Source organism: Ursus maritimus, unplaced genomic scaffold (genome assembly GCF_017311325.1).
Source record: "Ursus maritimus isolate PB19 unplaced genomic scaffold, ASM1731132v1 scaffold_2, whole genome shotgun sequence".
Taxonomy (NCBI): Eukaryota; Metazoa; Chordata; class Mammalia; order Carnivora; family Ursidae; genus Ursus; species Ursus maritimus.
The window spans coordinates 104,626,530-104,654,500 of record NW_024424452.1 but is presented as its reverse complement, the minus strand read 5'-3'; the positions used below and the strand labels follow the sequence as shown (position 1 = coordinate 104,654,500).

The following is a 27,971-nucleotide window of genomic DNA, read 5'->3' as shown; positions in this document are numbered from 1 at the left end:
CCGCCAATGACCGGGAGTGATGGGGCGGAGCCCACAGGCTCTAGTGGGTTTGGTTGCACCGCGGCTTTGGCGCATTTTCGGCTGGTTTGATTCATCCATTTTGAAGAGACGGGGGAGCGGGGGGCTCGTCTGATTAAGGGGCCCTGAACCAAGAAGCAGCAGAGTTTGAGAAGCCAGCAGCTCGGGGTTCGGCGGCAGCGGCCCCATCGGCCGAAGTTGGGGGGGGTGGGGCGCCGAGCGCGCGGGGTGGGGGGGGTCCTGGTCTTTGGCTTCTCGACTCGGTCCTGTTTCGACAGCGAACATGTCTCGGCCTGTCAGGTCAGTGCGGAGTCCGAGGCCTGGAGCGGGATGGAGGGGGTTGGGGGTGAGTGGTGAAGGACTGGGGGACAGAAGCCTGCAGTCGGCCCTCTCCGGTGCCACGCGCGGCCTCCTCCCTTTCGGGGCCCGCGCGCGCCCTTGAGCGTGGGGGGCCTTGCTGGCGCGCGGGGCTGCGCGGGGGTGGCGGCCGCGCGCCCATGCGCGCGCTCCTCCCCGCCCCGCGCCGCTGCAGGGCTCCGGGCTGCTTTGCTGCCTCCCCCACCCGCCGCACTGGAGCGGGCGGGGTGTTCCCTGAACCGCCAGCGGCCGGAGGGGGAGGGGTGTGAAGTCAGCGTCCCCACCAGGCCCCACCTCCTCGGGGCCAACCCCTAGGAGCCCGCGAGGGGACCGGCCGAGTCGGACTCGGGCTCGGCTCCCCACCCCACCTTAAGTGAGGAGGGGCTAAGATGCCCGTGTGGCCCCTTGTCCCCTCTGCTTGCGTGGGGGTGAGGGAACTCAGCCCTCTTTCTCTAGCGGACGGGGGTGTTCCATACAAAGGGGGAGGGGCAGCACTGCCACCCGGCCCCGCCTCTGTCCTCCAGGGTCGCTGCAGGGCCCCGCCTCCCGGATTGGGCCGGGCGTGGGCGGGACCCGTTCTTTTCCCCTCCGGCAAAAGTGAGAGCTCGGGACTGGGCCCTGGAAAATAATGACTGCTGCTTCCCCCCCCCCCCCCCCCCGGGACCAGGGGGGGGGGGAGCGGGCCCCCCCCCCCCACGCTTCGGAGCGGGTTAACTGCTCCCCTCCCCCACAGCGAGCTCGCTGTTTCCCTCCGACTAGAAATGTCCTTCCTCGGGGAAATGTCCCTGCTCAGGAAGGTGCGGGTTAACAGCACGACCCAAATCCCGTGTGGTTCTCGTTCCCGCTGCCTGTCTCTACGCACACTCGGCGTACGTGTCTCGGATGTTTTTGTAACCCTCTCTTATCCCCCAAATAACCGAAATAATAAAGGGACTAGATTCAGGCAACCAATAGACTTGATTCTGAGAATTTCAACAAGTTTGCTGTTCCCCAGCGGACGGTGGAATCGCCCTTTGCCGTCCTCCTGGCTATTGTATGGAATGTGCCATTTTTGGAGGGGTGTGGCTTAATCCAATGTGTTGAGGCCTTTAAAAGGAGAGCTGTTGCAAATAACTTACTTTTAATGTATGTCCGTGACGCTTTCGATGTAAGGAATTGGCTGCTTCGCATAGTGTTTTCTAGATAAATAGGTAAAGGTTTAGATTTAAAATGTTTTAACAGTTGTTGCTTCCCCTTCTTCATTCCAAGTTTTGTGAGAAACGGAAGTATTTTGACCTAGAGCTCTAAAGAGAGGTTTGGAACCCGGGAAAGGGTTGTGTTCCACACCGTTCTATCTCCTGACTAGATCATCCGTCTCCAACTGGTGGTGGTATGGGACTGCATACTTCTACGCTCGGGGTGGGCATGAGGAGAGTGCTAACTAACTACCTGACTGCTTTTCTGCCTTCTAATTTCTACCCGCATCTCTGATAACTCATCATCGCCACCGGGAAGAGTTTTGCCCACTTTCTGGCAAGGAGTCTGAATAGATTTTTCACATTATAGTATGCATACTTTTTTTTGGCATGAAAATTGATCAATGTATCCCATCAATTTATGTAGAATATTTTCTTTAGGATCAGGTTAAGTAGACAATATCGTAATAAAGATTTGATTCATCTGGATTGGATCTCCTGTCTCTGGAAGTAAATTACTGTGTGGTGAAATTGGACTATTTTTTTATACCTTTCAACTTCGGTTCACTAGGTTTTGATGACTTTTTATCTTATTGTTGTGACTTTATTATACTCATCTGCCTGAATTTGTGTTCCCAGATTTAAATATTGGAGCACGAACAGAACCTTTTTTTACTTGAAAACCTTGATTTTTTTTTTTTTTATATCACCAGGTGGGGTTATATTGAGCATGGGTCTGTCCGTTTTTTGGAGGCCTTGTGACTTCACAAATTTTTTCTTGTTCATTATGTTGTTAAAAGTATTTTCAACTGTCTATTTGCCCCTAATTAAAGAATGAAATTAATATATTGGCTTTTGGGGTCACTTTCATATTATTAATTTTAAAGCAACTTGGTTTCTGATTATATATCTTAGTGATTAAAGTCTTTGTAACTTTTTAAAAAGTTTTTAATATACTCATGACCAATAATAAAGCAGAAATAATTAAACTTGAGTTTGGTGGTTTGTTAAATTTTGCAATAAAAAAGTCCTGTCTTAGGGAAGTGCTTTTGTTCCAAGGTGTAAAATGAAAAATCTCTATACCTGAGGGCATTTAACAAAAAATTAATGATAGACATTGACCAGATATCAGAATGATCAACCTGTTTAAAAACAAACCCAAAAAAACACAAGTTGAAAAATAAGTGTCAGCGCATCTTCTTTTGGGGCATGTTTCTGCCCTTTAGGGCCTATATATAATTTTGGAGATGTTTCTTGTGTTCATATTTACTGTAAGTATTATTCATTTTCATTTTAATACTAACCTGAGCATTGAAAGAAGAGTTAGAAATGTACTAATGGCTACTTGACACCAATTTCCATGTCTAGGGAATGATGAACTGATAAGCAGGAGCAGGTTTTTGCATAGAGGTGTGTGCAACACACCTAAGTAGTTTTGTTCACACAGAATTGCTGTTCTACCTTTTACAGCATCTGACTCATTGTGTATAAATGAGAGCTCAAATATTTTAGGCCTTGGGTTCAATTTTATAGCATAAAATTATAGTCTTGGAGCGAGAAAGAAATTTAGGCTAATTCATTTTACAAGTGGCTTAATGGGGACCCAGACAAGTGAAGTGCCTTGCATCATACCCTGGATGCAGAGGCTGGGCCTCGAACCTAGATTTCTTAATTCTCAGGCCTGCTTATCCTCACCCTTTCTGAATAATAATCGCTTTACCTTCGGCCTGGTAAGTATTGATGCTGTTGTAGTGTACGGCACTTTTTTAACTTTTCAAAGTACTTTTCGTGATTCTTGTGAGGAAGGAAGGAAAATGCTATTACTTGTAAAAGATGAGAAAGAAAGCTTAGAGATTTACTGACTTGCCCAGACTAGAAACCAGGTTTCTCGAAATTCAGTTTAGTATATTCTCCAAAGATCCTCCTCCCTTATTGAAAATGATCCAAGTCATTCAGATCAATGTTTGCTCCTTTCTTCGGACCATAAATGTACTTGATATCTGGTGGCTTTTGTTTAGTACTTGAGATTGCAAGGAACCTTTAACTTTGAAAGTTTAGATGTGAAAGCATAGGTTCGTGCTGGTTAATATGAAATTATTTTAAATAAATGTTTTAAATAAGAGCAGTTCTGTTCAACTCTATTTTCAGAGATACTTTTTAACTAAATGTATGTTTTTGAAAAACTGAAAAGAACTCATAAGTCCAGTCCCTTCAATTTACCAGTGATGACTTTGGAGCCAAAGGAATTAAAGTATAGAAATAGTAGCAAAACTGTATTTAAACTGCATGAGTTTTAGCTATTCTCCTTTCTACTAGATTTGCATTTACTATATTTGATTCCACATAGAATGTAGTATAGGTCCACAGTCCCTGTGTAGTTTGAAATCACTGGGGCCATGTTTGTTTTGGAAGTTCAGTTTTTTCAAAAATTTTGAAAGTAATGGTGCCTGTACTGTGCATTAACGGGCCATCACCAGTGAATTCCACAGTAGTACTTTTGTAATCAAACACCTTAATATCTCTGTAATAAAACTGAATTTTCACACTAAAAAAAAAAAGCAACTAAAAAGCCCTCTCATTGTTCAGGTAAACCTGCAATATTTGGTTTTCAGAATTTTTTGAATTCCTAAATTGTGGATTAGAGATTGTGGACCTTTAACAGAAGTACTTTTTCAGCCTTCAATCTAGAAAAGATAAAATCACATCAAAACTCAAAAGAACTATTACTGAGCAACTTTTTGTGCCAAATTTTCTGTCAGAAACTTTACACATATTTCACATTCTTCAAACAACGCTTCAAGCAAGATGCATGTTACTCCCATCTCATCTGTAAGGTAGCTGAGGCTTGGCTAAGTTAACAGGCCCGGTTCACCTATGAAGAGGTGAAGCAGGAATTCAAATCCAAGTGTGACCAACCCACAACCAATGTGATCTTCCCCATGAGACACACTACCACAGGGTGTTATTCTTTCTCATGGTAATAGTGCATTTTGCCGTCTTTGGAAGGGGTTACAGTTCATAATAGGACTTTGATGGGGAGGACCAACTTTAAAATGGGGGACAAGGGAGAAAAATTCTTTGGAAGGAATAGGAGAATATGTGACAGAGTTAAAGGAATATAACTTGAGTGGGAAAAGCAGTGAAATAGTGTGACACTTGGAGGAAATGTGAACGTTGCTTTCAGTGTGTATACATTTTGTAATACAAGGGCATTTAATCTCCCTGACTAAATTAAGTGAACAGATTTCAAAGCCACCTGAAGGACACTACAAAAAAATTAATGGACCCATTTTACATACAAGTATAGATGCAAAAACGCCAAACAGTATTAGCTAACCAAATCCAATGTGTATTAAAAATAAGTATGATCAAGTAGGATTTGTCCAGGAACGAAACTTAAAATCTATAACTGATACATCACATTAAAAGACAAAAAGAGGGGGCACCTGCCTGACTCAATCAGTAGAGCATGTGACTCTTGATCTTGGGGTCATGAGTTCACGCCCCACATAGGATGTAGAGCTCACTTTAAAAAAAAATAAAGGTCAAAGAAAAAACATGGCATATGGAAAGTTAACACCCATTATAAAACTTAGTGTGTTAAAATTAGAAGGAAAATTAAGATTGATTAAAAATTGGAGTTGATTTAACTTGACAAAAGTTACAAACTAAGGTAAGTGGTTGAATTTTTAGTGTTTTAAATAAAACTAATTGTTGGGGGGCGGTAACGTGGTGCAGAGAAAGAAACCCGGGGATCAGGCAATGTAGGCTCTGGTCTTAGGTTTATATAATGGAGATATGTTGAACTCCATTAGAATAATAGTAGCTTGCCTTTACGAAGCATTTTACAGTTTTCATAGGTTTCTTTCAACTCTAGAAATAAAATTAATAAGGAAAAAGTAATTTTGAATAAAGAGAGGGCAATGGGTTTTATTTATTTTTGTATATGGCCTGTCTTCCCCAGACATACAAAACAAGGTCACCACCGTACTGTGTAATTCTAGGACACGACTCATAGTCCTGTGATTGGCGCTCCTCTGGAGGTAGTAAGAATTAGAGCCTGCATGCGCAGCCAGATGGATTCCTTTGCAAACTTTGACTACTTGAACTTAATAATAATGAAGCTATTGAGTATGCTGTGAAGTGTTACTTCTGTTTGCATCTTTAAATTCTCAGCTGCAAAGATAGAAATAAATATGACCTCATTACTCCAGATTATGAAGAAGTAACTTCTGGGATTGTTGAGACTAGAGCTAGCACTTAACAGACTGCCATGTTGTGCACAATAGAAAACACTGGATTTAGCATAGAGCCACTTTGGTCAAACTGGGGCATCCCTTTGTTTTGTTTTGTTTTGTTTTGTTTTTTAAACTATTTCTATCTAGATTCTGAGTAGAACTGATGGTTAGAGAATTGCATTGCCATATTTTTAGATAACTACTATCTAAATAGCCATAATTACAGGTCTTTGAAATACTTCAGGCAAAGAGACCACAGGTTGCCAAAGAGGGTTTGTGCTTCGTGTTGCATATTTTCAGGTGCTGCTTCGTGCACGTCTGTTTTTTGAATTGTGCACCTCTCCAGTTACTTGCTAAGCAAGGTGATCTTCAAGGAGATTTCATCTGTCAAGCTAAAATGACCCAGAAGATGAACTACTTGAGAAAGTAAACATTAGCTCTACCTAGAAATAAAAAATCCACTCTGCCATTCATTGGGCTGGGATAACAAACATGGCTGGCTGTCTTCCACAGATAAGTTGTAGCTGTAAGACTTAAAACAATCCTCCTTCAAGTGACTACTGCTTTCCTCCTAAGAAATGATTCTCTCAAAGCAGAGACTATCAGAAACTTTGCTGTTTGAAAGTAGTAAGAATGAAACACCACACTTCCGTCAGAGCTAGGTCCCTTTGACTTGGAGAACTCAGTTTACACCTTCAGAGCCTCAGATGAGGAGCTCCTAGACCCAATTCCACAGCCAGCTTAACTTCCCTGCCAAGAAATAGGACCCACTTGTGGTCAGACCAGATGTTAACTCCATTAAACACATTTTCCCTGTGCTTTGAGCCTATCAAGATACTGCTTCGTTTAAATTTCCCCTAAAATCTACCTTTCCCCAAATGCTTTTGTTTTCCTCTGTATGGTGAGGTACTTCACACTTCTGATGGGCCATTGCCTTCATTGTAATAAGTCACTAAACCTGATAGATTTGTGCCTGGTGGTTGAGTTAAGACAACTGCAAGAGTCCACTGAGGTTCCCGAGACACTGCTGCAGACAGGACTCTACTGGGTAGTGTGCGCATCTGAGGCCCCTTCAGTCTGACCGCCTTGAGGTTTCTCTGACCTAAATGCATAGGTTTTACACTCAACTTACATGTTGGGAAAATTCTAGCCCATTTTATTTATTATTTTATACTCCCTGAAATTTGCGTTTGTGACCTTTAAACAATATTTTCCTATATGGAGAGAGTATGGTGGAACTTGAGTATTTTTTGGGAATAAGTGTCATATAAGAGTTAATATTTATTCATCTAGACTGCAACATGAGCAAGTGGATAAAAGATTTGGTAGGGGAGTATGACAGTGACCTAATAAACACCTGCCTGGCTCATCCTCCAAAACGCCGTCACTCCCCTTTTCTGCAGAAATTAGAAACACCATCTGAAAAACCTAGGAGTGCTTTCCTATAATGTTCACTTTATTTTACTTATTGTTTTCTTGCATCTTGTGACTTTTTGAATTTTGCGTTTAGTTGTAACAGAACGATAACAAGATACAATCAAAGGAATAAATCTTAGCCAAAAGGAACTTGAAACTTAAGATGAATGAAACAATCATAAGAAGTTACCCTTAATTGCGTTCAGGTATCCTGACTTTTATGAACTAATGTTCTTAATGTCCTGAGAAAATTTGGCATATGAATAACCTTTGAGGAATAGAAGAATGGAGAGAGACAAATGTCCTAAGTTTTAAGGGGTAGTGTGGTGGTACAGGAACCTTATGTAGATAGGAGAAGCTTCGTGGTCTCCATTCTGTAGAGGAGTTTGATTTGTGAACGATCAGGAAGGGAAGGTTTGAGAGGTGGTACAGGTAACAACAGTGCCTTGTGGAGTATTGGTTCAGATGGGCTGGAGTTGGAAAATTGGCTTTACTACTTAATAACTTGCAGTGTTAGGAAAGTTACTGAGCCTATTTGAGCATTAGATTCTTCAGATAAAATTGAATTCACGTTTATTAGCTCTTCTTGTGAGATTGTGAGGATTAAATGAGAATTGAGGTGAAGTATCTGGTGCATCATACTAACTACTGTTGTGATGATTTTAAATTCAGCGTGGGTTAACAAAAACCCAGTCTCGGGTCAGTAGTCTTCCTAATGCTGGCTTTCGGGGATATCTCAAGCATTGGATTCACATTTTGTTTTTAAAATATTGGTAATTTTAGAGACGAAATTTACACAGGTTTCTTTAATGCAAGACTTTCAGAGCTTTCACTTGTTTAAGGAGGTGATAATATCCAAATTGATCTGGCCAGGAAATCTTTAGAAAACCTGTCTTGACAGAACACAAGTTGGGAAAATCTATAATGAGAAAATTCTTTAAATTTGTAATTATAAGACAACTTCATGCTCTTGTAATGCTGCTTTTACTTTTTACTAGCTGTGTTTTATTTTGTGGTTCCTGGGAATATTTCGGTCAAACAAAAAAGGTTTATTTTTTAAAAGCTTAACTATCATTGGTTTAAACGAACCCATTTTTTTTTTAATTAGAGTAAAAGAATACTGTAAAAATACTGTGTTTCTCTTTTTTATATAAAAATTTTTAAAAGATTTTATTTATTTGTCAGAGTGAGAGAGCACAAGCAGGGGGAGCAACAGGCAGAAGTAGAAGCAGACTCCCTGCTGAGCAGGGAGCCCGATGTGGGACTTGATCCCAGGACCCTGGTATCATAACCTAAGCTGAAGGCAGACGCTTAACCTACTGAGCCACCCAGGTGTCCCTCTCTCTTTTTTTCTCTTTCTTCCCTTTTTAGAGAGTGAGTGGGCAGGTCAGGGGAGAGGCACAGAGAATCTTAAGCAGGCTCCACCCCCAGCCTGGAGCCCCAACTTGAGACTCAATCTCATGACCTGAGTGGCAGTCAAGACTTGGAACCCTAACTGACTGAGCCACCCACGAGCCCCCTTTCACGAGTTTTTCTTTCACCAGGGATTTGGACGGAGTTTCACATGAGGTCCTTATGGGGAAAATGAAGAAATGTAGGCAGAATGCTCGTTCACTGTGAAGGACTTGGACCTCAGTACCCATACCCAGAGAAGGCAGATGAATAGATTGAGGTGTGCCTGAAAGAATATTTCCACTAATGCCTTAAAGGACTTTGTTCTTGGCCTATGTTGAGTAAGTCTGCAGATAATGGGAAGTTGAGAAATATAAATAATATGTTGAAGTACAAAAAGGTTTTAGATCTTGAGAACAGGAGGCTTTAGTTAATGGAATTGCAACATCCAGTACATGGTGTGATATAACAGCCCAAAAGGCAATTGAGATCTTGGATTGCGTTAGTATGAACACGGAGTAGGGTAGGAGGAGGAAGTTTGTAATCCTGATCTCCCTCTGTCCTCCACATACACCTTTGTAAACCATATTATGTTGTTATGATTAGGTTGGGGCGCTTCTTGATAGACTTTACTAAATCCCGGGTGGTATGCGGGGTAACGACTAGGTCAGGAGTATGCTTGGAATAAGTCATGAGGAGGAGCTGAAGGAACCCTAGTATTGAGCCTTGAAGAAAAAGTGGAAACTGCCGTATAAAGTAAGGGCTACTCTGGAGGAGGCGTTAGATTTAAACATGGTAATCCAGGAGGTAGACATGACAGAACTGGTGAGTGGACTTTACAGGCAGATTTCACCTTCTTGAAGTATTTATTATTGGAGTTTCTTAGAATAGGCTGCCTTGGAAGGTCATGAGAGGTTCTCAGGATTCCCTTCTAGGGACATTTGTTGCTAGGATAACAAGTTTGGGATAAGATTGGATTAGATTGTCTGAAGTCCAGTAGTTCTAGTACATATAATACACCTGGTGTCGTCATCATCACCATATCACCATACCTCCTGCCCTACCACTGGCCACCAGACTTAGATAAGTTTTATGAGTGCTTAAGCTTGAAAAAATAAGTGTTTTAAAAAGATAGGAAATTAGGGGTGCCTGACTGGCTCCGTTGGTAGAGCATGCAATTCTTGATCTCCGGGTTGTGAGTTCAAGCCACACATTGGGGGTAGAGATTACTTAAAAAATAAATAAAACCTGGGGCACCTGGGTGGCTCAGTCGGTTGATTTCAGCTCAGGTCATGATCTCAGGGTTATGGGATCCAGCCCCGAGACGGGCTCCTTGGGCTCTGCACTGGGCTTGGAGCCTGCCTAAGATTCTCTCTCCCTCTCCCTCTGCTCCTCCCCACACAACCGCCCTCTCTCTAAATCAGTCAATCAGTCCTTTAAAGGGGGCGGCGCCTGGGTGGTTCAGTCAGTTAAAACTCTTGGTCTCGGGGCGCCTGGGTAGCGCAGTCGTTGAGCGTCTGCCTTCCACTCAGGGCGTGATCCCGGCGTTATGGGATCGAGTCCCACATCTGGCTCCTCTGCTGGGAGCCTGCTTCTTCCTCTCCCACTCCCCTGCTGTGTTCCCTCTCTAGCTGGCTGTCTCTCTGTCACATAAATAAATAAAATCTTTAAAAAAAAAAAAAAAAAAACTCTTGGTCTCAGCTCAGGTCTTGATCTTAGAGTCATGAGTCAAGCCCTATGTTGAGCTCTACAGCCAGCGTGGAGCCTGCTCAATAATTTTTTTAAAAAGGTAGGAAATTAAAATAGGAAGGGATGTTATTCTTTTGCTGCCATGGATCATTAACAACTTGTTTTTTGTAAAGGTAAAAATAATAAGGACTTTAGAAATCTCTTTTTGCAATCCACTTTTTATTCTAAAACAGTGGGTCTCAAACTTGTTTGATGAGGTCACTACACACAAGAACACAAACACCTGAAACAAGCTTCAGGAACTTACTGTTATTTAAGTACAGTTTTCTCTGATGTTTTTGATTTGCTTTGTTGTTTTAATGCTGGTTATACACCAATAAATTTCAGGACCCAGTCGTGGGTTGTGACCTATCAATTGAAAAACATTGTTCTACAGGATCTCATTCATCTGACTGAATGTGATGTTTACCACCCAGGTGATTAGTGAAAAGAGCAATGTTGGTTATTTTAGGTCTCTCAAAACTCAAATTTCAAATGTGCCTAATGAGGAACTTGTTAAATTCTAGAAAGTTAGCAAGGTGGATTGGTTTTTTTTATTCTTCTTCCCTGCATTGACCAGAACTACTTCAGGGTAAAAATGAGAGTATATTCTGTTGATGGAGCTTAATAATGTAATAGATGTACTAAAAGACTCCCCAGTTTGCCTTGAGAAAATGGTTTTGTGCTTTCAAGTAGTATGAAGCTTAGGGTGTCAATAATTTAGTTATATTTGGAAGTTCTGCTTCCTCCCCCAGAACTTCCTTGTTACCCATCTCCATATTTTGATGCGCAGGCTTGTTATAAATTAGAGCTGGATTATGTGGTTTTAGTTTTCTCATCTGTAAAGTTAAGAGGCTTAAGGGCACCTGGCTGGCCCATTTGGTAGAGCATGCAACTCTTGATCTCAGGGTCATGAGTTCAAGCCCTACGTTGGGCCAAGAGCTTACTTTTAAAAGGAGGGGCGGCGGTGCCTGGGTGGCTTAGTTGGTTGAGCGTCAGACCGTTGATTTCGACTCAGGTCATGATCTCAGGGTTGTGAGATCGAGCCCAGCATCAGGCTCGTTGGTCTCCACGCTGGGCATGGAGCCTGCTTAAGGTTCTCTCTCCCTCACCCACTCCCTCTCCCCATCCTCACTTCTCTCTGTCTCCGCCTCTAAAAAAAAAAAAGAGAAGGTTAGGTAACATCTCAAAGTTGTGATAATTTTCAACTCAAACACTGATCCTTGACTTTTTAGAATGTTGGTTGGAGGTACCTCTTGTTTCACGAATATCATTGTTTTGGTCTTAGACAGTCGCTGCTATAAGAAAGAGCATTTGGGTGTAGACTTCTCAGTATTTAGTAGAAAGAAGTTGATGAGTAAGAGAGTGGAAGAAACCTATTGCTTCTCAGTTGCTTGAGTTACCCACATTTGGTGCCAAAACCGGATCTTTTCGTGTTCTTTGTTTGGCTTCCCACTTTACCCTTGGTTTTTGCGCTTTAACCTGAGGCAAAAGCTGGGACTTCTCATCTCAGAGCCCTCCGGTGATCATGCCGGAATTGGTTTATTGTGAGCAAGGGACATTTAGAATCTAGACAGAGCATGTACGTTTTTAAACTAAGAGCAGGCACTTAACTGAAGTTTTTGTGTTCCTATACAGTTGACCCCTTGAACACTGAGTTTGAACTACGTGGGTCTACTTTTATGCAGATTTGTTCAGTAAATACAACACGATACTATAAATCTATTTTCTCATCCGTAGGATTTTCTTAATAACATTTTCTTTTCTCTAGCTTACTTTATTGTAGGAATACGTATGACATACAAAATATGTGTTCATCGGCTATGTTATTGATAAGGCTTCCAGTCAACAGTAGGCTATTAGTGGTTTAGTTTGGGGGGAGGAGTCAAAAGTTACACACGGATTTTCCCTAGGACATACATATTTTAAAACAGTAAATCATCATGTTCAAATAATTAAAAGTGTTACTTGTGTATGTTCAAAACTGCAGTGGTGTTCTGGTGGAACAAGTTAGTGCTTGCAGGTAATGATAGCTGCTCTCTATTGCTTGGCTCTGTAGCTGGCCCTCACAACAATCTTGAGAGATAGGTGTTATTCCAATTTTCCGGATGAGGAAACTGAAGCTCAGTGAGGGGAAGTAACTTGCTAGAGGACATACAACTAGTAAGTGGCAGAGCCAGGATTTAAACCCACTTCAAAAATCTGTGTTTTTAACCTTCTATGCTATAGTGAAAGTTTGCGTTGTCCTCCCAGTTCTAGTTGTTGTCCTAGTTGTTGGTGCTCATTTTACACTGAAGGATTGGTTTAATTTCGGCATTTAATTCCAGGAATGGTATTTTGAGGAAGTAAGGATGTTTTTTTGTTTTTAACTCGAAGTAGAACTTCTCATGCCTGTAGACTTAAATATTACTCATAAATGTTGTGTTTCCATCCTATTATATCTCCTCAATTTTTAGTGTACGTTCATTAAAAGTGATTTCCAGCCTAAGCAAGGTAAATCTGCAAGTAATGGAATAGTATTTCTACTCTTGTTTTGAAGCATCTTTAGAAAGCAGGAAATGAACCAAATTATTATTATAAATCATTATAATGAGTTATTATGAATGACCCTTGTTATCACAGATCCTTTATTTAAATTATTTTTTTCTTTTTCATCTAACATTTATAGATGGATGCATTCTTTTTTTTTTTTTTTGGCCTCGTTATCCTTAAGATAGATTTACTTCTATATTTATGTTTTGCTTAACTTGGATTTTATAGTTTCTGTGATAAATGACATTTATTATGTTCATCAGCTAATTCTGATAATTTTGGCCATTTTCACATAATTGCAGGTAAAATATTTTGTGTTTCAAATGAGGGAGTGGCCTCTGAATTTAATTTTGAAAAATTTATATTTGATTACTTCTATAATATCAGTATAGTCTACATGGCTTTTTTTTTTTGGTAGGTCTGCTTGTTGAAAACTAGAATAGGAGAAAATGTACTAAATAGTTGCCTTTTTAATTTCTTAGGTTTAATATAACTAGTTTTTTCATATGGAGGAAACGAAATTTTCTTTTGTTGTTAAAGGCAGTGGGAAATAAGTGTCTGATAGGCTGAAGCCTGCCACATACATCCTGTCTCATGATACCCTTTCCCACCCTGACCCTTTGCAGATGCCAAGTCCATTTGCTCATCAAATGCATTTCTTGATTTTGGTGTTGTGAATGTAGGAGAGACAACCCCCGTCCTCAAGAAGTTCACATTTAGCTAAGACAGAAATTCAGTAGATTGTATAGTTATACTATCAGTAAAGGATTAAAGTGTTGAGAGGGGCGAGGTTGTATCCTGTATGAGTGGGAGTGATGCAAGCAGCAATGTAGGCCAAGGAGAAGCATGACCAACTGGTATGAAACAACCTGACTGGAGGAATTACAAACCTCTGGGTTGCTTGATTAAGTGGCAAAAGATAAGGCCTTCAAAGACTTTAAGGAGATTGGATATTATCCTCTCAAGTATCTTATAAAATTAGATTTCTTTTTTTTTTCTTTTTTCTTTTTTTTTAAGATTTTATTTATTTATTTATGTGACAGACAGCCAGCGAGAGAACACAGCAGGGGGAGTGGGAGAGGAAGAAGCAGGCTCCCAGCGGAGGAGCCCGATGTGGGACTCGATCCCGGAACGCCAGGATCATGCCCTGAGCCGAAGGCAGACGCTTTAACGACTGCGTTACCCAGGCGCCCCTAAAATTAGATTTCTAACAGAGCTCTTAAATTTGGCCCTAAGAGCAAAAAATTAGAAATATTTGAGTGTCTGCTTTTTACCTTGCTCTGTGGTTAAAAAAGGAGGGAGGGAGGGAGGGAAGGAAGGAAGGAAGGAAGGAAGGAAGGAAGGAAGGAAAGAAAAGAGAAAAATGTGGGGGGGAAATGGACATAAGACCATTCAAGAAGGTCAGATTAGTGAAGAAAACAAATGGTACAGTGATATGAGTTAAGATGTGTGATACACAGAATGATAGTTGACCATTTGCAATTGAGGAAAACTTTTTCCTTGAACTACAATAATAATTTTATTTAAATTTATGGCATAGGGGTGCCTGGCTGGCTCAGTTGCAAAAGTGTGTGACTCTTGATCTCGGGTTTATGAGTTCAAACCCTGTGTTAGGTGTAGAGATTACTTAAACTTGAAAAAAAAATTATAGATAACTTTTTAGATCTGTCCAGCAGTTTAGGCCATCAGTTCCAGCAGAGAAGGATCTGAGACCCAGAGAAATTATGTGATTTGCCCGAAGTTCTAGAACTAGAACCCAAGATTCCTATTAACAAAGATTCTATACTTTTTACTTTAGAATTCCATTCTGGAGTATTCCTAGTGACAGACTAAGGAAGTAACTATCATTAGCAAACTGTTACAAAGTTGTTTATGTTGAACCCACACGTAATCTTCTGATCGGGAAGCTAGTAAGCCAGTATGTTTATTGCTCCTTTGTTTTCAAAGCTTTAGAGTAGCTAACATGTTTTCTCTTTGGCAAGTTAAAAATTGCAGTTCATTTAGTTGCTCTTCATATGATACACCCTTCACCATTCTGGTTACCCTTTGCCGCTCTGTTTACCCTTCTTCATATAGTCTCACAGAATATATCTATTGGTAGATGGTACCCAGAAATTGTACCATTATTGCAGTTGCAATCCCACCAGCATGGATAAACTAGAATTACTGTGCTTGCAATTTCAGAACCTGTATATTAACTGTTAAGAGATTAAGATTTCAGACTCCCTCTTCTGGATACTTTCTTATTCTGGTTACATGTCCTATTTTTCTTGATCCTAAATAATACAGAACATAGTCATAATACTGGTTTTCATAGTTTCTGTCATTAAAAATCACTGTTTTGTTAAAACACAGTAGACTTTTAATTTTCGGCCCCCCAAATAGTCTTTTTTTATAGAAAACATTTTATTTTGTTCTTTTTAAATTGTGATAAAATCACATGAAATTTACCATCTTAACCATTTTTAAGTGTACGGGTCTATAGTGTTGCAAGCATTCACACTGTTGTGCACCCAATCTCCATACATGGCATTAACTTACTCTCTCCTTCCCCTAGCCCCTGGCATCCACCATTCTTATTTTTTTTAATTTTATTTATTTTTATTTATTTATTTTTGAGAGAGAGAGAACACGAGCGGGGGGAGGGGCAGAGGGAGAAGCAGACCCCACTGAGCAGGGAGCCTGATGTAGGACTGTATCCCAGGACCCTGGGATCATGACCTGAGCCGAAGGCAGACACTTAACCGACTGAGCCACTGAGCCATCCCTCTTTCTTTTTCTTTTTTTAAAGATTTTTTTTTAAGGTTTTGTATATTTATTTGAGAGAGAGCATGCGCACAAGTGGGGGTGGGGGGATCTCAAGCCGACTCAGCTGCAGGGCTCACTCTCCAGACTCTGAGATCATGATTTGAGCAGAAACCAAGAGTCGGACACTCAACCGAATGAGCCACCCAGGCGCCCCAGATTTTATTTTAAGTAGTCTCTACCTCTCATGGGGAGCTCAAACCAAAATCCCAAGATCAGGAGTTGCACACTCTACCAGCTGAGACAGCCATGCGCCCCCACCATTCTTTCTGTCTCTGAATTTGACTGCTCTAGATATCTCATATAAGTGGAATTGATAGTGATGTTTTTAAAATAAACTTTCCTAATACAGTGGTATCGTTTGTTTATAGAATCAGCTGCTTTTAACAAAATATATTTAGAGCATATTTTATAGTTTTGCATCTTGACTTACTGAGGCAGTACGATGAAAAGATAATTCATTGCTGGTAGACCAAAGAAAAACAGAAGCAAAATCCCTGTAAGAGCCTATCTTCTCCAAAGCCAAGGGTATGTCTGTACCTTCCTCCACATCTAAGCCCCATGTTTTCAGAATTCACTCCTATACCGTTCATTTTCACATATTACATACAAATTGTATGTATGCTTGAATTCTGAGCATCCTGTCTTTGGATATAAATGGCGTCTTAATCTATAAAGTTAGGAGTATTCCTCTGCTCAGGGTTAAGTGTAGTTGGTGGCGTGTTTCTTTTAATGATTTCAGTTCACTTATTCAGTATCTAAATGGCACAGTACTTTGAAGGCTCTTTTGAAAGCCAGGCTATTTGGATACTAACATGGAAGCTTTTATATATCTCTGAAGGAGGAATTTAAAACGTTTAGAGTATGAAGTAGGAAAATGGAAATTAAGATTGGTTCAAGTTGTTAAAGATGCCTTACCTAATAGGAAGTACTTAAAATCATTGAGTCAAGTAGATACCTAAATTTGTGAGACTTTCATATTTTTAGTTATGGACCATTTAATAAAAAGCATCTTCTGAATGGATCAGTTGTTTCTTCTATGTAAGGCTTAATCTACTGTCACCGTAATTTGTATATTATAGTGTAACTATTATATAAAAATCACTCTGCCTTGAAAAAACACAGTAATAATTTTATCAGGTATACACGTGTATGTGTATATAGCAGTAAGAATAAAAATGTAAAACATTTACAGTTTTTGGTGCACATGTGATATTTCTGTGTCATTAATGAATACATAGGGTAGTTTGGCTCATTTTGCTGTTTAAGCGTGTTTTGGGAGGTGGGAGGTTTTGAGGGAGAGACTAGTATTTGAGCTATCATTGAGATGAGTTGTAGGAGAATTGTAGTTTGAAATACTTTTGGTTTAAACTAGGCTTTTCTGTAACAACATGTGAAGTCCTACATTTTTATTATCTTAATTAGAGTCTCTTCTTTCTACAGAAATAGAAAGGTCGTTGATTATTCACAGTTTCAGGAATCTGATGATGCTGGTAAGTTTCATGATTTCAATAAATTGTAAATTATGTCAGGCTCTGTGTCACCCAAAACAAAAGTTGAACTTGAATGGATTTTAACTTTCCTTAGTGAGTCATTGATAATAAATACTTAAATAATTTTTTTCTTCTCTGATTTTGGATTCCATAGTTTAAATGTTCAGTAATTCGGATGTAGTATTTATTAGTTGATAGTGTCTCCAGCTATAATCACAGCAAAACTCATACCTTATATTAGTTTAAGTTTTTTGCATAATAAGGTAAGATGAAAGTATTTTGTGAAACATCTTGGATTGTGAACTAATTTGTCATGGAATGAATAGTATATCTTTTTTTATTATTTTTTTTATTTTTATTTTTTTAAGATTTTATTTGTTTATTTGAGAGAGAGAGAGAGGGAGATCACAAGCAGTGGGGAGGGGTAGAGGGAGAAGCAGACGCCCCACTGAGCAGGGAGCCCAATGCGGGGCTCAATCCCAGAACTGTGAGGTCATGACCTGAGCCAAAGGCAGACACTTACCTGACTGAGCCACCCAGGCACCTCTGTCTTTTTTTTTTTTTTTTCTTAAGATTTTATTTATTTATTTGTCAGAGGGAGAGAGCACAAGCAGAGGGAGTGGCAGGCAGAGGGAGAAGCAAGCTCCCCGCTGAACAGGGAGCCTGGGATCATGACCTGAGCCAAAGGCAGACACGTAACCAACTGAGCCACCCAGGTGTCCCTGAATAGTATGTCTTAAATCTGAGCTGTAAACGGTTTCTTTAGAATATGCCTTACTCTCATTATTTTCCAGATGCATTTACTATTTTTTTTAATCTAATTTTACTTATAAAAGTAATATGTGCACTTTGGGAAAACTTAGAAAATGCAGAAATGTAAAGAAGAATAATAACATATAATCCAACCTCCCAGAAGAAATACTAACGTTTATTAAATGCTGCTAAATATTTGCATTTATTCATTTAATCCTTAGTAGAGCAGTCCTATTAAAATGGGGAATACTGTTATTGCTTACAGATAAGGAAATTGAGGCAGAAATATTATTCAAGGTCCCTTGGCTAACACATGGTCATTTTAACCTTTTGTTTAAAAATGTAGTTGAAGTCTTGCTGTAGAATTCTGGGTTCTGTCCCCCTCCTATCCCACTCCTACTTATGAGTATATTTCTCCTGTTAATAAAAGTTATTTGAGAAACTCCTATTAATGGTTGTGTGATATTCCATAATGGAATTTATAATGTGTCCAACCATTTATTACTTGCTGAAGCTTCAGACTACTTCCAGATCTCTCCCCTGTTAATATAATGGTGTAGTAAACAGTTTTAGAAACAGTCAATTTTGGGGGCACCTGAGTGGCTCAGTCATTTGAGCATCTGACTGTTGATCTTGGCTCAGGTCACGATCTCGGGATTGTGGGATTGAGCCCCACGTCGGGCTCTGCGCGGGGCGTGGAGCCTGCTTGAAGATTCTCTCCCTCTCCCTCTGCCCTTCCTCCCTTTCATGATGTGCACCCTCTCTCTACAATAAATAAGTCTTTAGGGGCGCCTGGGTGGCTCAGGTGGTTAAGCAACTGCCTTCAGTTCAGGTCATGATCCTGGAGTCCCAGGATCAAGTCCCACGTCGGGCTCCCAGCTCAGCAGGGAGTCTGCTTCTCCCTCTGACCCTCTCCCCTCATGCTGTCACACTCTCTCTCAAATAAATAATAAGTCTTTAAAAAAAGAAATGATCCATTTTTAAGATTGGATAATTTTCTTTAGTTCTATAGGACTTTTGAAATTGGAGGGATTTTCCTCAAGTGTCACAATGCTGCATTTAATACTGCAGTTTAAAAGTAATTTACTTGATAACAGTAATTGTGTTAGGATTGTAGAATTGTGGGTTCTCTACATTCTAAAATGCTTGTATTGCTTTATTACTGTAATAGTTTTCAAGTAAATAGGAAGATGTTGAAACATGGCAATATCTTTAAGAAATTAAAAGGGTATGAAATGGTAAAGAGATATTTGGCTATGGGTATATTAAAGTAAACGCATGAGGACTAAAAGGGACTGGGGTAGAAAACAATTTATTTTTTAAAAATGAAAGAAAATTATTTGGGAAATCCTGCCCCCTCACTTTTCAATAGCTTGAGAGATATTTATCTCCCAAAATAAGCAGTGGTGATTTCTACATGTAAAAATCATAATATAGTTCATTGAATTTGAAAAATGCTCTGTTTAGATGAAGATTATGGAAGAGATTCAGGCCCTCCAGCTAAGAAAATTCGGTCATCTCCCCGAGAAGCTAAAAATAAGAGGCGATCTGGAAAGAATTCACAGGAGGATAGGTAAGAGGCATTGTTAATCTCTTCCTGCTTACTCTGGCCCACTGGAGGTGAGGGTGGTCTCTGATTTCTGAATTGGTGGAATCTCTGTTTACTTTGGGAAAGTGCTTATTGTCCATTTCATGTTGTTTTGCGTATTTCTTACTATCTCAGGCCTTGCTTCTTGAGTCTGCACGTTACCCTCTTTAAGGTCACGAGGCTTACTTGAACTCAACCTGGAATCCAAGGTGATCTCCAGGAATGCCTTTGTCACTGCCTCAGACCTCCGAACATAAGCAGAGAGATTGTTTAAGTATGTAATTTGTTACCTAACGTTAGTATTGACATTTTCATCGTAGTGCTAGCAGAATGAGTGACCTCTCCCTTTCAGTCACCCGGCACTGGCAGAATCGTAACTAAAGCTTTTAGAATCCTAAGTTGTGTAGCCTGCTGAGTTTTACTGTCTATAATCAGTTCTCCTTTGTTCAGATACCTTAATCATTCATGGGTTTTTTTTTTCCCCTTTCCTTTAGTTTTATAAACAAGTTCACAGGAGCTGTGATTTTGACTGTAATTGCTTCATGAAGCTAGGATATTATAATTTTTGCCTCTGCGATCATGGATCCACACACTCTCATACTTCGTGTAGCATAACTGTAAGACCTTCTTAATGATGGTGATGGTGGTGATGATGACCTCTACCATTTATGATTCTTTGCCAGTCTCTATTATGTGCTACTTTATATTCATTTTCATTCAGTACTCGTAACACCTTTATTAGGGTACTGCTAGTTTAGAGATGGTCCAGCGATTGATCCAAGGTTTTCCAGCAAAGGGACCACCAGGTTTTGGAACCATGTCTGTTGGACTCCAAAGTCCACGTCTTAACCATTAGGCAATACTACTTCCAAATACTACTGTTAAGTAGGAGAGTTCAAAGAAATGAAATCTTTCTTATCAGTTCTTCCAAGATACTTACCTTCAAGTACTAAAATCTTACAAAATAAAGCCCCACACGGAAGTCTTTGCATTCTGAATTCACAAGATGCTAAATTTGTAGAAATAACAATATTTACCTCCAATATTTTCTTTCCTGGAAAATTTCAGAGACGTGGTTTTGATGAAAAATCAGACAAGATTGTGCTGTGGAAGACAAGTCTTTCGTGGTTTTGTAGTCTGTCTCTCTAACCCAGTTTTGTATAACAGCCCAGTTGCGGTTCTCTTTCGTTATATTCATTGTTTAGATTTCTCTTAGGAATGAATTTCTCTGTCCCTTGCTGCCTGTTAAAATGTCTCATCAATATAATTCATATCTAGCCTAGAGTTTTCCTTGTTCTAATCATTCGGTTTTATTTTTCTTTCCTAAGTGTCAGGAGTGGCTGAAATACGGTTTTGTTGCCGTTTATATTAACTGCCTCGTACAGTTTATTCCCTCAGACCGTTGTTGTGTGGAGTTTTCTATTGGTCTCTACTTAAAAGTTGAGCTTTTACTTGACTTTATTGTAATGGGACTCAAGGATTAATGGTCCCTATAAACCCGATAGTAAAAGAACTAGAGAAAGCAGTCGTTCTTCGTCATTGTGACTTGTGAATTCAGTGCTTATTTTGCAGAAAAACATTTAGAATAGTCACAGGTTCCAGAATTACAGTGTGTCTTAGATTGCTTAGTAAAGAAATATATTTGGTTTTTCTCTTTGTTCAGGAATCTTGGTTTGGTAGTTTGTCATTTGAGTGTGGTCTAGATTATAGGAAATACCAAAAGAGATTTACAAGACCTGCTGTTTGAAAAAGCTATGAAGGCAATTTTTATGTATGAGCGTTTCTTTTTTTTGTTTATTGGAAACAATTCTCATTGAATCATAAAATTTTAGCACTGAGGAGTACGAGGTGATTTGCTTGAGATCATACAACTAATTAATGACAAAGACAGGACACTAGAACCCAGATTCCCCAGTTCAGATTTGTAAGGACATAAAGTGTGCATCTTTGTGACTTAAAAAAACTGTTTCATAAAACTTTCCATTGAACTTTGAAGCACCGTCTCCTTATTTTACTTTGCAGTGATCTTGAGCTGACTCTTATTTTCTCCATGATACAAGCAGGTCTATGTGTTGGTGTTTCTGATGTATTACAAATATTGGAGGCAGAAAATATAAGGAGATAGTTAGTTGATTTATTTTCATTTTGTTTTAGATAAATTTTCAAGGATATTGTAATTTATATAATTGCACTCTGGTTTCCTCTAATAATTGTGTTCTAGGTGTTTTTTGCGTCTATATTTGGTGCTATCCATTTAATTGCCTACTTTCCCAACATTCACACGTTATGTAATTTGTTTTTAGTATTTTTGTACTCTGCCTCTGACAACAGAATTGTTTTTTATTATTAAATGTTCTTGTGAACCAGGCCTTATCCACAGGTGAGACATTTTCAGGCCGTGTTGAGATACCTTCTTTTTTTCCTTTGGGTCTTTGAAAACAGTATTTTCCAGATGTAGATAAAATGGTGCGTATTCATTAGCATGCCTGCAAAGTTAGGGAAATAATAGAAGCAGTTTCACTCCTCAGCGTCTGTTTGACTGTTACATCTACAACAGAGGCGTTCTTCAGTGGTCTTCCCTGTCAGAGACACCGGGATCTATGTTCACTTAGATTTTGATCTAAGATTTTTAAACTTTTCCCCTCCTTCCCTTTCTAGTGAGGACTCTGAAGAAAAAGATGTGAAGACCAAGAAGGATGATTCTCACTCAGCAGGTAGTAAACAGTTTTTAATATAATAGGGGATTGATTCATATCTCTATTCATTGGACATTTTAATAAGTGGTTTTATAATAATTCCAGGCACTGTTGTAAATACTGGCATTACAAAGAGGTTGCCATCTTTGAAGAGTTCAATGCTCGTGGCTTGCTACAGTCTCCTGTGAGGGTTTTTGTTAACATGCTTACACGCTCTGTCCCACCCCAGGATTTCTGATTCAGTAGGTCTCAGTGGGACATTGGGGCTTTGTTTTTTAAAAATATTTACAGATTATTCTCATGCATAATTAACATTGACAACCACTTACATGAACAAATAACAGACATCAAACTAAATAGGTTTTTCTTTTTTTTAAGATTTTTATTTATTCATTTGACAGAGAGAGAGACAACCAGCGAGAGAGGGAACACAAGCAGGGGGAGTGGGAGAGGGAGAAGCAGGCTTCCCGCAGAGCGGGAAGCCCGATGCGGGGCTCGATCCCAGGACCCTGGGATCACGCCCTGAGCCGAAGGCAGACGCTTAACAACTGAGCCACCCAGGCGCCCCCAAACTAAATAGATTTAAAAGAGCATATATAACACCAAGAGACATAGAGCTCTAAAGGGGGGGGCAGTGATGAACTCTGGGGTAAAGAGCAAGCAAAGGGTAGTTTTGCACTTACCTGTTTCAGCTGGCAAGTAGTCCTTTGAAACAGTAGCCACAGAGAAGGCTTTCTCAGTAAGAATTTTTTTTTTTTTTTAAAGATTTATTTATTTATTTATTTGACAGAGATAGAGACAGCCAGCGAGAGAGGGAACACAAGCAGGGGGAGTGGGAGAGGAAGACGCAGGCTCATAGCAGAGGAGCCTGATGTGGGGCTCGATCCCATAACACCGGGATCACGCCCTGAGCCGAAGGCAGACGCCTAACCACTGTGCCACCCAGGCGCCCCTCTCAGTAAGAATTTTAACACAAAAGCATTAATAGAGACTCCATGGCCAAATGAAATGTTAAATCCTGATTACTTGTTGGTATTTATATTTCTGAATTTAACTCTTCTCAGTATTGAGGGTTTATTCCGTATTGCTCCCAACCACTTTAGTTTTGACCTACACTCCCCTGCTTTTGCCTTCCTGGATCTCCCTCTACATGAGATTGCTGTTAGCTAATATGTGGAGGGTAGACAAAGTTCCACTGAATTCACTCCCTTGAGCTGTTTGCTTTCATTCCTTTTCTAGCCTGTTATCTGACTGCCTAAGTTGAAAACACATATGTTTTATAACTTAGAATAATACCATTGGAAGCCAGTCTTCCCCTTTTCTATTTAAAAATATTTTTCTAGGGGCACCTGGGTGACTCAGTTCGTTAAAGCTTTCGACTCAGGTCATGATCTCAGGGTCTTGAGATCGGGAACCGCTCATCTGTGTGGAGCCTGCTTTTAGATTGCCTCCCCACCCCCACCCCACCCCTGCTAGTGTTTTCTCTCTCTCTCTCTCTCTCTCTCTCTCTCTCTCACACACACACACACACACACACACACACACACACACACACACACACACAATTCTAACTTTAGTTTCTAAAAACCGTGAACGTCAATTGAAATGTAATTGATCATTTTCGGGCGACGCAGTGATATACAAGTTTAAAATACAGTATAGGAAGCATGTATTCACACCTAAATTCAGCTTTATGATTACTTAAAACTACATGCCTATGCTATTTTCTATGCAATAATGAGGACATAATCTTTTTTAAGTTCATTCTTTGAATTTTAGCTCCTCTTTTATGTATTTGGTAGGAATTGTTAAGGATACAATTACCCCACTGAATGAGGGGAAGCCGCAGGCTCTGTCTCATCTTGGCTCTTCTAGTCAGCTGTCAGATAAATGCACAGCTCTCTGATCGCTGCGTTGTAACTCTGATATTACAGAGGACAGCGAAGATGAGAAAGAAGATCATAAAAATGTGCGCCAGCAGCGACAGGCCGCCTCTAAAGCAGCTTCCAAGCAGAGAGAGATGCTCATGGAAGATGTGGGCAGTGAGGACGAGCAGGAGGAGGAGGAGGAGGCACCATTCCAGGAGAGTACGTGGCGCCGTCTTGTTACTTGGGTCGTGATCATAGTTTGTGACCTTTTCTTCTGCGTTGTTGTGGCCGCTAAAGGTTACAGCCAGTGTCTCCAATTAGATGTTTGCTATTAGAAGAAATGGGTGTTTTTGATATTGGTTGATATTTTAAAAGGTTCACGGCTCCTCTTGATTGTGATGTCCGTCATTGGAACTCAAGTACTAAACAAACAGTTGTTAAAGTAACGGTTACATGGTGGGTGTGGTGATTAGGATTTGTATTTTGGCCTGGGAGCAAAAGGTAGAGACGTCCTCCCCTGACAACAAAAAAAATGTTAATAGCAGAACGTAGGTGTTTCACACGTTACTCAGATTAATAAACTATGTATTTTTGCTTTGTATTTAGCTTTAATTTCATTTATTCGTAGTTGGGCCAAAAACACTAAATTGTTTCCGTTTCATTTCCGTGGTCTCCCCAGTACTACAAGGGAATGATGGAACTACCAAAAGTTATTTGCTGGGAAAAAAAGAAGCTATGTGATGGCTTCAGTTTTTATTCAGATTAAGTTTTATCTCTTCCTGTTTTCAACCGACTCTTTGAACAAGTCAGTGGTGCAGCCCTGGTGTGCGTGCTAACCCCGCTCTACACGTGGGACTGGGGATGACTCCAGCCAGACTGGCCGCACAGCTGCCACCAGAATCCAAGAGTGTTTGACTCCCAGATCCCCTCCTCCCGTCATGCTTAGCGCTGTCTCCCTTCGTTCCCTTGGGAGGATGTATACATTAAGTTGGACTTTGAAATTCTTCTTTCCTCTCAGAAGATTCTGGCAGCGATGAAGATTTCCTAATGGAAGACGATGATGATAGTGACTATGGCAGTTCAAAAAAGAAAAACAAAAAGATGGTTAAGAAGTCCAAACCTGAGAGAAAAGAAAAGAAAATGCCCAAACCCAGGCTAAAGGCCACAGGTGAGTTGTGCACAAGTGAAATTAAATGGCTGCTTTGAAAAATTTCAAGAACCAATCAACTTTCTCTACAGAAATTCTTCATGAGGGCTTGCCATTGGCCACATACCTCACAAGAATAAGAGAGTTCTGCGAGGCTCCGGTCTTCCACACTGGGAAGGATCACTTGTTTATTAGTAAGGCCCGTGGCCCCTGCAGGAGTTCGGCGGCGCAGCCCCATCCCGCGGCTGCCCCCTCCCGCAGCAGGGTTGGCAGCGACCCGGCGGCAGGAACCCCGCAGCAGCAGAGCCGCGCCTGCGCTTTCCCCGCCCGCATCACAACCCCAGCGGCCAGGCAAGACCTGACCTGGTGAAAATGCACACCTGTAACCACAGGTTCCAGGACTGCTGTCTGATCCTTACACCATCCTTGTGCTAGAATAAAACCACACTTGGCAACCTGGATTCATTTTCTTGGAGCCATTGTGGGGTGCCAGATACTGTCCTAGTCACAGCTCGTTTGTCGGGAAATCAGAAAGCTAGATTTGCTTTGTTTTTCTCCTGGCCGATAGAACTGGTGGTTTTTACATTTCTTACTGCTCGGAATAATGGAACTGTCAAAAGTTCCTTGATGAGGGCACCCAGCTGGCTCAACCGTAGAGCATGCGACTCTTGATCTCGGTCATGAGTTCGAGCCCCGCGTTGGGCATAGGGTTTACTTAAAAAAAATAAAATAAATGACACATCCTTAGAAAAAAATTTTTTTTAAATTTGATGACTCCAGTTTCTGTTCACGTTGTTGTATCCATTCTTTTTGACCCGCTTTTTAAACATGACTTTTATCATGAACAGCTTGTGTTCACGAGCCACTAAGGATGGTGTGCAGTTTTGCAGCACCCTGTTCCTTTATTACAAACGTTACTGCGTATAACAGCACCATAGTGCTGGCAGGAGTGATTGGAACCAGTGCCCACCTTGAGTTTTAGTCAGCTGGGGTGTGGTCTTTATTTGTTTTGTTTTATAGCCGATTTTTATTCAAAGATCTTCTCTTCCCTTCCCCACATTGGTATTTTTCTTCTCCAGTGACGCCAAGCCCTGTGAAAGGCAAAGGGAAGGTGGGTCGCCCCACAGCTTCAAAGGCATCAAAGGAAAAGACTCCTTCTCCCAAAGAAGAAGACGAGGAACCAGAAAGCCCTCCAGAAAAGAAGCCCTCCGCAAGCCCTCCACCTGAGAAATCGGGGGACGAAGGGTCCGAAGATGAAGCCCAGTCTGGGGAGGATTAAAAAAGTGATCATGGTTTGGGGAGAGATTTTATTAAAAAAAAGAGAAAAAAAAAGAAAAAAGAAAAAGGGGGAAAAAAAAGAAAACCTACTTAAGATAGAACATGGTTTTGGCTATGGCTTGACTCATGGGCTTTCAGTGCTTTTTTTCCTTTTCTTGAAAATAACATATTCTCTCTCTCTCTCTCTCTTTTTTTTAAGAAAACCATTGTAAGTTTAATTTACCTTTTTGTCCCTTGGTCCTCTCTTTGCCATCACCCCTCTTTCCCACCCCTTCCCAATGAAAGCCATGTCAAAAAGTAATCACTGGATTGACTGCTTCACCTTTTTATTTTTAATGGAAGGTATACCACAGTTGTAAAGCAATAAGATTTGAGATGAACACTATGGAAATTTTGCTTTTTGCTAAATGGTAGCAAGTTGAACCATAATCAAAAAACGTAGAAGGGTTTTAGTTAAAAATGATTGCTTCTTTCTCTACCTGGACTTAAAAAAATCAATTGTCATCTAATACAAGTTTATATGTCTATATACATAAGTATAGATGTCTAAAAAAATCATGATGTTAAACTTCCATTGATGGGGCAGGTAGGACATAAAGATGAATTCTGAATTGTTACTAAAAGTATTCGTATTTTTTACCTTGGGGGCAAGGCAGGGAATGGTATTACCTGACCTTGTTTGAGCGTGTGGTTTTGGGGTTTTGGGTTTTGAGGGTTTTTTTGTTTTGGTTTTTTTTTTAATTTCATCACTTGTTATCTCAAAGAGACCCGGAGCCAGTGATCCTTTTATCCTGCTACAGCCTTTCAGGAACTTTAAAAGAACAAAAAAAAGGCAAAAAAAAAAAAAAAGGCCACCAAAACTTAAATCACTCTTGATTTCCTATTTCATTCTCTAATGGTTCATGTTTTTAAATATATATGTATCTAGTCTGTTTCTTGGATAAAATTTAACCAAGGATCAAAAAAAAAAAAAGAACCCTAGAATTTAAATGGCAAGATCTATACCAGAGTGGATTTCTTCTTAACTGACAATGTTTAGGTTTTAAGCAAATAAAGTACCAATTAATGTGAAACTCAATCACAAAGACTTGAGATTTTTCCTTTATGAAAATAGGAAATTGAAATTCTTTTATGCCAAAAATGTGCATTCAGATCCCATGAACCATGCTCTGTTTTTATCTGGGGATAGAATGTTTTTTTCACATACCTATCTTCCCATTTCTTCATAGACACATGAAATGCATCTCTCAGCTTCCTGCTCCTAGATAGGATACCACTGCATACCCCCTCCCCAGAGCCTGCTGGCTCTGCTCTGAGACATGATTTCTCCTGGCTCTCTTCTTCACTTTACATTCTGCGCTTGACTGGGAGTATGGTAAATGCAACTTCCAGACTGTTCGATTTGCTTTTGTCTTTCTCCTGGTACCCCTGCTTACAGCTCACGTTGCTTAAAGCAAAAGTTTCAGGGGCCCAGGGCCAGAGAGACC

At 40.3% G+C, this 27,971-nt stretch overlaps 1 protein-coding gene across 2 annotated transcripts; it reads left to right on the top strand.

Annotated features, from left to right (window-relative positions):
• The first annotated feature begins 47 nt into the window (after positions 1 to 47).
• On the top strand, positions 48 to 27,562 carry NUCKS1 (nuclear casein kinase and cyclin dependent kinase substrate 1). Of its 2 annotated transcripts, none has more exons than XM_040636520.1 (7): positions 48 to 318; positions 17,105 to 17,154; positions 19,375 to 19,480; positions 22,154 to 22,209; positions 24,126 to 24,278; positions 25,081 to 25,227; positions 26,286 to 27,562. In XM_040636520.1, the coding sequence occupies exons 1-7, from the start codon at positions 302 to 304 to the stop codon at positions 26,483 to 26,485; spliced, it is 729 nt and encodes a 242-aa protein (XP_040492454.1). In that variant the 5' UTR covers positions 48 to 301; the 3' UTR covers positions 26,486 to 27,562. The 2 variants fall into 2 exon arrangements, with proteins under 2 accessions (XP_040492454.1, XP_040492453.1); XM_040636519.1 differs by having other exon boundaries at positions 51 to 318; positions 25,078 to 25,227.
• Positions 27,563 to 27,971: the final 409 nt, after the last annotated feature.

Excerpts from the sequence above, each read along its gene's own strand:
- NUCKS1 (XM_040636519.1), top strand. Across the intron at positions 17,155-19,374 it reads TCAGGAATCTGATGATGCTG|ATGAAGATTATGGAAGAGAT; the intron begins GTAAGTTTCATG and ends TGCTCTGTTTAG. Across the intron at positions 19,481-22,153 it reads AAGAATTCACAGGAGGATAG|TGAGGACTCTGAAGAAAAAG; the intron begins GTAAGAGGCATT and ends TTCCCTTTCTAG.